The following is a 12,466-nucleotide window of genomic DNA, read 5'->3' as shown; positions in this document are numbered from 1 at the left end:
ATCTGCAGAAAGTTGATGCTGCAGCTCTCTGGAGGTGGTCTGAGGATTGTCCTTGACTGATCTCACCATTCTTCTTCTCTGCCTTTCTGATGTTTTTCTTGGCCTGCCACTTCTGGCCTTAACAAGAACTGTCCCTGTGTTCTTCCATTTCCTTACTATGTTCCTCACAGTGGAAACTGACAGGTTAAATCTCTGAGACAGATTTTTGTATCCTTCCCTTGAACAACTATGTTGAATAATCTTTGTTTTCAGATCATTTGACAGTTGTTTTGAGGAGCCCATGATGCCACTCTTCAGAGGAGATTCAAACAGGAGAACAACTTGCAAGTGGCCACTTTAAGTAGCTTTTCTCATGATTGCATACACCTGGCTATGAAGTTCAAAGCTCAATGAAGTTAGAAAACCAAAAAGTGCTTTAGTAAGTCAATAAAAAGTAGGTAGGAGTATTTAAAACAAGAAAATGATAAGGGTGCCCATACTTATGCACCTGTCAAATTTTGTTTGAATGCAGATTGCACATTTTCTGTTAGTACAATAAACCTCATTTCAAGGCAGAAACATTACTGTGTCCAACAGTTATTACATATATCAAACTGAAATAGCTGTTGCAAAAACACCAATTTTTATAAAACATTAAGCTTAAGATTAATAGGGGTGACCTAACTTTTTCATATAACTGTAGATGGCACAAGAGTTCAAGTACTCTTCCTCTCTGAAAAATAATTTGCATATTTGTTTGTCTGTCCCTGTCAGCCTAATCGTTTTTATTAATGTACATAGGAAGCCTTCAAAAACCTCTTATCTTGTTCCTTGAAGCTTCTGACAGATTGCTCTGATAATGATTCTTATCTTGGTAATTGACCTGATATTACCTCTGGTTAATATTGTCTTATTACAGTACAGCATTTCTTCCTGCATGCTCCTGGCATATGCGCTAAACATATTCATAGGATTAAATTCACCAAGTGGAGGCTAAAAGTGTGTCCTATTTGCCACCAGGGTGGTGTGAATGAGAATACTTTGTTTTTCAACTACATTTTCCTATACCTGGAGCCATAACAAAAAAAAATCTACAGTGGTTTCAGGAAGTATTCAGACCCCTTTAAATTTTTCACTCTTTGTTTCATTGCAGCCATTTGGTAAATTCTAAAAAGTTCCTTTTTTTCTCATTAAAGTACACTCTGCACCCCATCTTGACTGAAAAAAAACAGAAATGTAGAAATTTTTGCACATTTATTAAAAAAGAAAAACTGAAATATCACAAGGTCATAAGTATTCAGACCCTCATATTTAAGTCACATGCTGTCCATTTCCTTGTGATCCTCCTTGAGATGGTTCTACTCCTTCATTGGAGTCTAGATGTGTTTAATTAAACTCATAGGACTTGATTTGGAAAGGCACACACCTGTCTATATAAGACCTCACAGCTCACAGTGCATGTCAGACCAAATGAGAAATCATGAGCTCAAAGGAACTGCCTAAGGAGCTCAGAGACAGAATTGTGGCAAGGCACAGATCTGGCCAAGGTTACAAAAGAATTTCTGCATTACTCAAGGTTCCTAAGAGCACAGTGGCCTCCATAATCCTTAAATGGAAGAAGTTTGGGACCACCAGAAGTCTTCCTAGACCTGGCCGTCCATCCAAACTGAGCAATCAGGGGAGAAGAGCCTTGGTGAGAGAGGTAAAGAAGAACCCAAGATCACGGTGGCTGAGCTCCAGAGATTCAGTAGGGAGATGAGAGAAAGTTTCACAAAGTCAACATTCACTGCAGCCCTCCACCAGCCGGGCCTTTATGGCAGAGTAGCTCGACGGAAGCCTCTCCTCAGTGCAAGACATATGAAAGCCCACATAGTGTTTGCTCAAAAACACATGAAGGACTCCCAGACTATGACAAATAAGATTCTCTGGTCTGATGAGACGAAGATAGAACTTTTTGGTGATAATTCTAAGCTGCATGTGTGGAGAAAACCAGGCAATGCTCATCACCTGCCCAATACAATCCCAACAGTGAAACATGGTGGTGGCAGCATCATGCTATAGATGTGTTTTTCAGCTGCATGGACAGGACAACTGGTTGCAATTGAAGGAAACATGAATGTGGCGAAGTACAGAGATATCCTGGATGAAAACCTCTTCCAGAGTGCTCTGGACCTCAGAATTGGCAGAAGGTTCACCTTCCAACAAGACAATGACCCTAAGCACACAGCTAAAATAACAAATGAGTGGCTTCAGAACATCTTTGTGACCATTCTTGACTGGCCCAGCCAGAGCCCTGACCTAAATCCAATTGAGCATCTCTGGAGAGACCTGAAAATGGCTGTCCACCAACGTTCACCATCCAACCTGACGGAACTGGAGAGGATCTGCAAGGAAGAATGGCAGAGGATCCCCAAATCCAGGTGTGAAAAACTTGTTGCATCATTCCCAAAAAGACTTTTGGCTGTACTAGCTCAAAAGGGTGCTTCTACTCAACACTGAGCAAAGGGTCTGAATACTTATGACCATGTGATATTTCAGTTTTTCTTTTTTAATAAATTTGCAAAAATTTCTACAGTTCTGTTTTTTTCAGTCAAGATGGGGTGCAGAGTGTACATTAATGAATTAAAAATGAACTTTTTAGAATTTACCAATTGGCTGCAATGAAGCAAAGACTGAAAAATTTAAAGGGGTCTGAATACTTTCCATACCCACTGTATGCCACATGTAGTGTATGTAGTAGCACACATCAGTAGCTTGAGAAAGGCTCCATAGAGAGAGCTGAAGCATAGCTGGTGTTGGTGAATAAATGATCTTTACTTTTAAGTATTTTGGATGTGCTGCCTCCTTTTTTGGATTGTTATACTTTTGATAGGAAACTTTGACAGTTTCCTTCGCAGAGTTTTGCACCTATTTAGGCGGTGCTGCTGTTTTTCCTTTTTATGGATATATATACAATGGATGAAATAAGTATTGAACACATCACCAATTTTTTAAGTAACTATATTTCTAAAGATTTAGTGTTAAAATAAAGGATTTAGTAAAAAAAAAATTGGCGTGGGGTTCCCCGTAATTTTAGTCTCTAGCGGAGGTTAAGCAGACGGCTGGGGCAGATGTTTGAAGCCTGGGAAGGGGGTAATACCCACGGAGTTTCCCAGGCTACTAATATCAGCCCCCAGCTGAATACCTAGCCTTTACTAGCTATTAAAATGGGGGACCCCCCAAAAAATGATGTGGGGTCCCCCCTATTTTAATAGATAGCAAAGGCTAGGCAGACAGCTGGGGGCTGATATTAATAGCCCAGGAAGGGTGCCATGAATTTTGGTCCCCTCCCAGGCTAGAAACACTAGCCGTCAGCCGCCCCAGAAATGGCGCATCCATAGGATGCGCCAATTCTGGCACTTAGCCTCGCTCTTCCCACTGCCCTGTAGCGGTGGCAGTGGGGTAATAGGGCTGGGCTTGATGTCAGCTTATAATGCCAGCTGACATCAAGCCCAGGTTAGTAATGGAGAGGCTTCTATTAGACACCCCCATTACTAACCCCATTCTCCTGTGCTCAGCGCTTGAGCAGGAGAATTCTCCCACACTGGGATGGCATTGAGATGACAGGCTGGATCACAGAGACTGCGCTCTGCAGTGTCCATGAAGGATGGCATGCTGGATGGCAGCGCTCAGCTGCCATCCAGCCTGTCATCTCAATGCCATACCAGCGTAGGAGAATTCTCCTGCTGAAGCACTGAGCACAGGAGAATTTTCCCACGCTGTCAGTGACGTGCATGAGGTGAGCTCATGTCCAATGAACCCAGCTCACCTCATGCACGTCACTGACAGCATGGGAGAATTGCCTGCGCTCTGCAGTGTCTATGAAGGATGGCATGCTGGATGGCAGCGCTCAGCTGCCATCCAGCCTGTCATCTCAATGCCATCCCAGCGTGGGAGAATTCTCCTGCTCAAGCGCTGAGCGCAGGAGAATTTTCCCACGCTATCAGTGACGTGCATAAGGTGAGCTGAATTCATTGGACATGACCTCGGCTCATCTGGATGCCATCACAGCGAGACACTGAGGAGCGCAAGCATGCCTGCACTTCTCAGTGTCTGTGGCGTGGCAAGCTGGATGGCAGCTTTCGGCTGCGATCCAGCCTGTCATGTCAATGTAGCAGAGCTGAAGCTGTCGTGGGAACCATGGAAAGGCAAGGATGAGGTTGCTTTATTATTTTACTTTTATTGCAGGAGATCATTGGCTTCAGCTGGAATGGGCGTGATGGTAAGTATGGTTTAATTTAGAACATTAAAAAATTGTTTGTTCATTTCAATTAACCCCTTTAAAGCCCATGACGTACTAATATGCGTCTGTGCCCTGGGCTTTAAGAGCCTGACCCGTATTAGTACGTCATGGCGATCGCGCGCGCACACAGGCTGTGCGGGCGCGATCGCCGCCGGGTGTCAGCTGATTGTCACAGCTGACACCCGATACTATGTGAAGGGAGCGGTCCTGCACTGCTCCCAGCACATTAACCCCCGCAATGCTGCGATCGAAGTCGATTGCAGCATTGCGGAGGCAAGGGGAGGTGATCGGTATACTCACCTCCTCTTCCGGCCTCCAGCGCTGTCTGCCACGGCTTCCCGGGTGTTGCCATGACGACCTGATGTCGTCATGACAACAACCGGGTCACCAGACAGCAGGAAGATTGTTTGGACATGCGCAGTGCATCTCCAAACTATCTTCTCCCTGTCCAGCACTGACAGTCTGCATGGCACAGGGATGGTGCTGCATTCCTGTGCCATGCAGGCGATCAGAATAAAAAAAGTGAAAGTCCCATAGTGGAACAAAGTAATAAAAGTAAAAAAAACTGTCTGAAAGTGAAAAAGAAATTTAAAAAAAAATTGTAAAAATATTAAAAAAAAAATTAAAAAAATAATCCACTAAAAATAAAAATATAATGTTCCCATCAATAAATATTATTATGAAAAAATAACAATCAAACAATAAAAGTACACATATTTGGTATCGCCGCGTCCGTAACGACGTGACCTAGAAAACTGTTCCACTAGTTAACTCCTTCAGTGAACACGGTAAAAAAAAAAAAAAAAAAAGCAAAAAACAATGCTTTATCATCATACCGCCAAACAAAAAATGGAAAAACACGCGATCAAAAAGACGAATATAAATAAAAATGGTACCGCTGAAAACGCCATCTCATCCCGCAAAAAACAAGCCACCAGACAGCTCCATCATCTGAAAAATCAAAAAGTTAGAGCTCTCAGAATAAAGCGATGCAAATAAATATTTTTTTCTATAAAATAGCTTTTACTGTGTAAAAGCGCCAAAACATAAAAAACTATATAAATGTGGTACCGCTGTAAACGTACTGACCCGAAGAATAAAGCTACCTTATCAATTTTACCACACCCGGACAAGAATAAAAAAATGTAAAAAAACACAATTCCTGAATTGTTGGTTTTTGTTTATTCTGCCTCCCAAAAATAGGAATAGAAAGCGATCAAAAAATGTCACATGCCTGAAAATGGCACCAATAAAAACGTCAACTCATCCCGCAAAAAAACAAGCCGTCACATGACTCTGTCTGCCAAAATATGGCGATGCAAAAACTAGATTTTACAAAATATGTGTCTTTTAGTGTGTAACAGCTGTCAATCATAAAAACCCTATATGATTATGGTATCGCTGTAATCGCACCGACCCGAAGAATAAAGTAATCTCATCACTTATACCGCATGAGGAATGGCATAAAAAATAAACGCTAGGGCTGGGGTTGGGGTTGTGCTAATGTTAGGGTTGGGGTTGTTTTTTTTTCCAATGTAAAAAAAAAAAAAAAAAAAAGAAAAAAAGATGACGATATGGCGACTAGTGTTGAGCGCAAGTGCTCGCTACTTGAGTTTGCATCGGATGCTCGGGTATGCACTGAGTATCGGGTGCTCGGGTATGCACTGAGTATCGCGGGTGCTCGAGTCTCCGCCCCATATGCTTCGCGGCCAAAAAACCTCGCGGGGATTGCCTGCCATGCACGAGCGATCCCCGCATGTTTTTTCGGGGTGTCTAATAACCGTGAAACATGCGGGCGGGGACTCGAGCATTTCACTTGAGCACCTGTGTTACATGGTGCATACCTGAGTACCCGATGCAAACTCAAGTAGCGAGCACTTGCGCTCAAGAGTAATGACAACTTATTCAATATGATGAACTAATGTTATCAAATTCTGTGTCGTACCTCTGGATTCAAAATGTTCGCTATACCCCTTAATAAAATCCTTGAGGGGTATAGTTTCCAAAATGGGGTCACTTGTGGGGGAGCTCCACTGTTTAGGCACATCAGGGGCTCTCCAAACGCGACATGGTGTCCGCTAACAAATTGAATGGAAAATTGGCTCAAATTGTTAGCGGACACCATGTTGCATTTGGAGAGCCCCTGTGTGTCTAAACATTGGAGCTCCCCCACAAGTGACCCCATTTTGGAAACTAGACCACCCAAGGCACCTACCTAGATGCATAGTGAGCACATGAAACCCCCAGGTGCTTCACAAATTGATTCGTAAAAATGAAAAAGTGTTTTTTTTTCCCCTTTTTCATTTTTACGAATCAATTTGTGAAGCACCTGGGGGTTCCAAGTGCTCACTATGCATCTAGATTGGTGCCTTGGGGGGTCTAGTTTCCAAAATGGGGTCACTTGTGGGGGAGCTCCACTGTTTAGGCACATCAGGGGCTCTCCAAATGCGACATGGTGTCCGCTAGCAAATTGAATGGAAAATCAGCTCAAATTTTTAGCGGATACCATGTTGCGTTTGGAGAGCCCCTGTGTGCCTAAACATTGGAGCTGCCCCACAAGTGACCACATTTTGGAAAGTAGATCCCCCAAGGCACCAATCTAGATGCATAGTGAGCACTTGTAACTCTCAGGTGCTTCACAAATTGATTCTTAAAAATGAAAAAGTGGAAAACAAAACACTTTTTCATTTTTACGAATCAATTTGTGAAGCACCTGGGGGTTCCAAGTGCTCACTATGCATCTAGATAGGTGCCTTGGGGGTCTAGTTTCCAAAATTGCGTCACTTGTGGGGGGTTTCCACTGTTTATGCACATCAGGGGCTCTCCAAATGCAACATGGCGTCCGCTAATTATTCAAGCATATTTTACAATCAAAAAGTCAAATGGCGCTCCTTCCCTTCCCAGCCCTGCCGTGCATCCAGACAGTGGTTTTTCCTCACATATGGGTTATCTTCTTGCCCAGGAGAAATTGCACAACAAATTTTGGGGTCCATTTTTTCCTGTTACCCCTGTGAAAATAAAAAAAATTTGGTCTATAGATAACATTTTTGTGAAAAAAGTTAAATGTTCATTTTTTTCTTCCACATTCCAAAAATTCCTGTGAAGCACCTGAAGGGTTAATAAAGTTCTTGAATGTGGTTTTGAGCACCTTGAGGGGTGCAGTTTTTAGAATGGTGTCACTTTTGGGTATTTTCTGTCATAAAGACCTCTCAAAGTGACTTCAAATGTGATGTGGTCCCTAAAAAAATGGTTTTGTAAATTTTGTTGGAAAAATGAGAAATCGCTGGTCAACTTTTAACCCTTATAGCTCCCTAACAAAAAAAAATGTTGGTTCCAAAATTGTGCTGATGTAAAGAAGACATGCGGGAAATATTATTTATTAACTCTTTTATGTGACATATCTCTCTGATTTAAGGGCATAAAAATTCAAATTTTGAAAATTGCTAAATTTTCAAAATTTTCACCAAATTTCCATTTTTTTCACAAATAAACGCAAGTGATATCGAAGAAATTTTACCACTGTCATGAAGTACAATATGTCACGAAAAAACATTCTCAGAATCAGGGGGATCCGTTGAAGCGTTCTAGAGTAATTACCTCATAAAGTGACAGTGGTCAGAATTGTAAAAATTGGCCTGGTCATTAACGTGCAAACCACCTTGGGTTGTAAAGGGGTTAAAGGACTTTATTCTGGGTGTTGTGTTTTTTTAAATACTTTACTAGAAAATCATGGTGGTCATGTCTAATATTGGCGTGACCCCATGAATTTCGGGCTTAGGGCCAGCTGATAATGCCAAGCTGGCCCTAACCCCTTTATTACCCAGTGAGCCACCGCACCAGGGCCCTGGATGAGTTGGGTACAGCGCCAGAAGATGGCGCTTCTATGAATGCGCCATTTTCTGGGGAGGCTGCGGACTGAAGTTTGCAGTGGGGGGGGGGCAGAAAGCTTGGGCCTCCCTGCGCTGCGGATTCCAGCCCCTAGCTGCCTAGATGTACCTGGCTGGACACAAAAATAGGGCGAAGCTCCACATATTTTTTTTTTTTAAATTATTTCATGAAATTCATGAAATAATTAAAAAAAAAAGGGCTTCCCTATATTGTTGTGTCCGGCCAGGTACAAATAGGCATCTGGGGGTTGGGGGCAGCCCTTTCCTGCCTGCTGTACCTGGCTGGGCACAAAAATATGGCGAAAACCACATCAAATTTTTGGTGAAAAATTCAATAAATTTTTAAAAAAAAAACACATTTAGGGACAGCATCTTTATTAACCCCTCCACATGAGGGGTTAATAAATATGCAGTCCCTAAATTATTATTATTTTTTATTATTTTTTAATTAATTTTTCCCAAAAATTTTGACGTGGGCTTCGCCATATTTTTGTATTCCAGCCAGGTACAGCATCCAGGAACGGGCTGCCCCCATCCACCAGATGCCTATTTGTACCTGGCCGGACACAACAATATATGTAACCCTTTTTTTTTTTTATTATTTCATGAATTTCATGAAATAATTGAAAAAAAAATACGTGGGGCTTCGCCCTATTTTTGTGTCCAGCCAGGTACAGCAGGCAGGAACGGACTGCCCCCAACCACCAGCTGCCTATTTGTACCTGGCCGGACACAACAATATAGGGAAGCCCTTTTTTTTTTATTATTTCATGAATTTCATGAAATAATTGTAAAAAAAATACGTGGGGCTTTGCCCTATTTTTGTGTCCAGCCAGGTACAACTAGGCAGCTGGGGGCTGGAATCCGCAGCGCAGGGAGGCCCAAGCTTTCTGGGCCCCCCCGCTGCAAATTGCAGTCCGCAGACACCCCAGAAAATGGCGCTTTCATAGAAGCACCATCTTCTGGCGCTGTACCCAACTCATCCAGGGCCCTGGTGCGGTGGCTCACTGGGTAATAAAGGGGTTAGGGCCAGCTTGGCATTATCAGCTGGCCCTAAGCCCGAAATTAATGGGGTCACGCTAATATTAGACATGACCGCCATGAATTTCTAGTAAAGTATTTAAAAAAACACAACACCCAGAATAAAGTCCTTTAATTGAAATAAACACACAATTTTTTAATGTTCTAAATTAAACCATACTTACCATCACGCCCATTCCAGCTGAAGCCAATGTCTTCTGCAATAAAAGTAAAATAATAAAGCAACATCATACTTACCTTTCCATGGTTCCCACGACAGCTTCAGCTCTGCTACATTGATATGACAGGCTGGATCGCAGCCGAAAGCTGCCATCCAGCTTGCCATGCCGCAGACACTGAGAAGCGCATGCATGCTTGCGCTCCTCAGTGTCTGTCTGTGACGGCATCCAGATGAGCCGAGGTCATGTCCAATGAACTCAGCTCACCTCATGCACGTCACTGACAGCGTGGGAAAATTCTCCTGCGCTCAGCACTTGAGCAGGAGAATTCTCCCACGCTGGGATGGCATTGAGATGACAGGCTGGATGGCAGCTGAGCGCTGCCATCCAGCATGTCATCCTTCATAGACACTGCAGAGTGCAGGCAATTCTCCCACGCTGTCAGTGACGTGCATGAGGTGAGCTGAGCTCATTGGACATGAGCTCACCTCATGCACGTCACTGACAGCGTGGGAAAATTCTCCTGCGCTCAGCGCTTCAGCAGGAGAATTCTCTCATGCTGACTGCAATTGCAGGAGAATTTTCCCACGCTGTCAGTGATGTGCATGAGGTGAGCTGAGTTCATTGGTAGAGATGAGCGTTGTTCTACTCGAACTGTTCGCCAATCTCAAATTCGAGCTGTTTTGGGCGGTGTTCGAGCCGGTCGGCGAACACGAACAATTTGAGAAAAATTCGGCTGTTCGAGGTTATGTTCGATAACTGTTCGTGCACCAAAATCATAACTGGATTTTTTCTCAGTAATGATGAAAATTAATGTTAATACGCAGTTTGAGTGTACAGCGGGGCAGGGGGTGGGGCAGGGGATGGATCTCTGCAGGAACAATGAAGATCTCCATTTTTTTTTCTCTTTCCCGCATTTGCAGTGGGGAGGTGCAATCTGTCAGCCTATCAGCAGCGCACACACGGAGCGAAGTGCTTTTTTTCACACAAGCAAGGGCATGTGTGATTGGCAGTGTATGTCACATGTCCTTGCCCTATAAGACCAAGCCATTTTCCCCGTCGCCACCATTTTCTCACTGCTGCAGCTGCGTGTTAGACGGCACCGCTGTTGCTGTGTGCGCTATACCTTGTTAATTTCAAGCCAATTTTCGCACAAATATACAGATAGCTTGGGAGTAGGGAATAGTTGTGATTGCAGTCCTTTTAAGGACTAGGTTACAGCATTTCCTACGACTTTTATCAGGCAGGTCTGTGCTCTTAAATAGATAGATTGTGGGAGTAAAGACTAATTGTAATTGGAGTCCTTTTCAGGACTAGGTTACATCAGTTCCTATCAGTTTTTGCCAGGCAGGTCTGTGCCAGTGCTGTGCAAGTTTTTTTCACAGCATTTGGCTGAATCTAGCAAAGCTAATCCTTTTTGGCCTATTGCAGAGTGTGTTAGTCAGTGGAGTAGCCTATCTGTGTTGCAAGATATACCACCTGTGTATAGAATACCAATTTTTTTACTGCACCTAGTGAAGTAAAATCTTTTGGGCATAGCATCATTCTATTAGTCCATCTATACTGACCTCCATCAGGTTGCAAACTGAATATAATTTTTTTCTGCATCTAGCTCTGAAAAAATATTTGGGCTTCTAGCAGTGTGTGGGACTTGGTCTATTAGTCCATCTATACTGACCTCCATCAGGTTGCAAATGAAAAATAATTTTTTTCTTCATTTATCTCTGAAAAAATATTTGGGCTTCTAGCAGCGTGTGGGACTTGTTCTATTAGTCCATCTATACTGACCTCCATCAGGTTGCAAATTAAAAATAATTTTTTTCTGCATCTAGCTCTGAAAAAATATTTGGGCTTCTAGCAGTGTGTGGGACTTGGTCTATTAGTCCATCTATACTGACCTCCATCAGGTTGCAAATTAAAAATAATTTTTTTCTGCATCTAGCTCTGAAAAAATATTTGGGCTTCTAGCGGTGTGTGGGACTTGGTCTATTAGTCCATCTATACTGACCTCCATCAGGTTGCAAATTAAAAATAATTTTTTTCTGCATCTAGCTCTGAAAAAATATTTGGGCTTCTAGCAGTGTGTGGGACTTGGTCTATTAGTCCATCTATACTGACCTCCATCAGGTTGCAAATTAAAAATAATTTTTTTCTTCATTTAGCTCTGAAAAAATATTTGGGCTTCTAGCAGTGTGTGGGACTTGTTCTATTAGTCCTTCTATACTGACGTCCAGCAGGTTGCAAATTGAATATAATTTTTTTCTGCATCTAGCTCTGAAAAAATATTTGGGCTTCTAGCGGTGTGTGGGACTTGGTCTATTAGTCCATCTACACTGACCTCCATCAGGTTGCAAATTAAAAATAATTTTTTTCTGCATCTAGCTCTGAAAAAATATTTGGGCTTCTAGCAGTGTGTGGGACTTGGTCTATTAGTCCATCTATACTGACCTCCATCAGGTTGCAAATTAAAAATAATTTTTTTCTGCATCTAGCTCTGAAAAAATATTTGGGCTTCTAGCAGTGTGTGGGACTTGGTCTATTAGTCTATCTATACTGACCTCCATCAGGTTGCAAATTAAAAATAATTTTTTTCTTCATTTAGCTCTGAAAAAATATTTGGGCTTCTAGCAGTGTGTGGGACTTGTTCTATTAGTCCTTCTATACTGACCTCCAGCAGGTTGCAAATTGAATATAATTTTTTTCTGCATCTAGCTCTGAAAAAATATTTGGGCTTCTAGCGGTGTGTGGGACTTGGTCTATTAGTCCATCTATACTGACCTCCATCAGGTTGCAAATTAAAAATAATTTTTTTCTGCATCTAGCTCTGAAAAAATATTTGGGCTTCTAGCGGTGTGTGGGACTTGGTCTATTAGTCCATCTATACTGACCTCCATCAGGTTGCAAATGAAAATAATTTTTTTCTGCATCTAGCTCTGAAAAAATATTTGGGCTTCTAGCAGTGTGTGGGACTTGGTCTATTAGTCCATCTATACTGACCTCCATCAGGTTGCAAATTGAATAAAAAAAATTTCTGCATCTAGCTCTGAAAAAATATTTGGGCTTCTAGCGGTGTGTGGGACTTGGTCTATTAGTCCATCTATACTGACCTCCATCAGGTT

At 42.4% G+C, this 12,466-nt stretch overlaps 1 protein-coding gene across 6 annotated transcripts in view; it reads right to left on the bottom strand.

Moving 5' to 3' along the window:
* The window catches only part of LOC141256058 (Fc receptor-like protein 5), a 124,828-nt gene that overhangs the window by 11,329 nt on the left and 101,033 nt on the right, over nucleotides 1-12,466 (bottom strand). The window contains exon 9 of one of the 6 annotated variants that reach the window (XM_073671146.1): nucleotides 7,201-7,269. The exons of the other annotated variants lie outside the window; for them this stretch is intronic. Within the exon in view, the coding sequence (XP_073527247.1) occupies nucleotides 7,208-7,269 (62 nt within the window). The 3' untranslated portion in view covers nucleotides 7,201-7,207. Of the gene's footprint in view, nucleotides 1-7,200; nucleotides 7,270-12,466 lie in introns of those variants that run through there. 6 annotated transcript variants of the gene reach the window in all.

The sequence above is a fragment of the Phyllobates terribilis genome, unplaced genomic scaffold (assembly GCF_046119375.1).
Source record: "Phyllobates terribilis strain yellow unplaced genomic scaffold, ASM4611937v1 Scaffold_1__5_contigs__length_1240528914, whole genome shotgun sequence".
In the NCBI taxonomy this organism is placed as follows: domain Eukaryota; kingdom Metazoa; phylum Chordata; class Amphibia; order Anura; family Dendrobatidae; genus Phyllobates; species Phyllobates terribilis.
The sequence above is the reverse complement of the archived record's forward strand: the minus strand, read 5'-3'. Positions and strand labels throughout refer to the sequence as shown.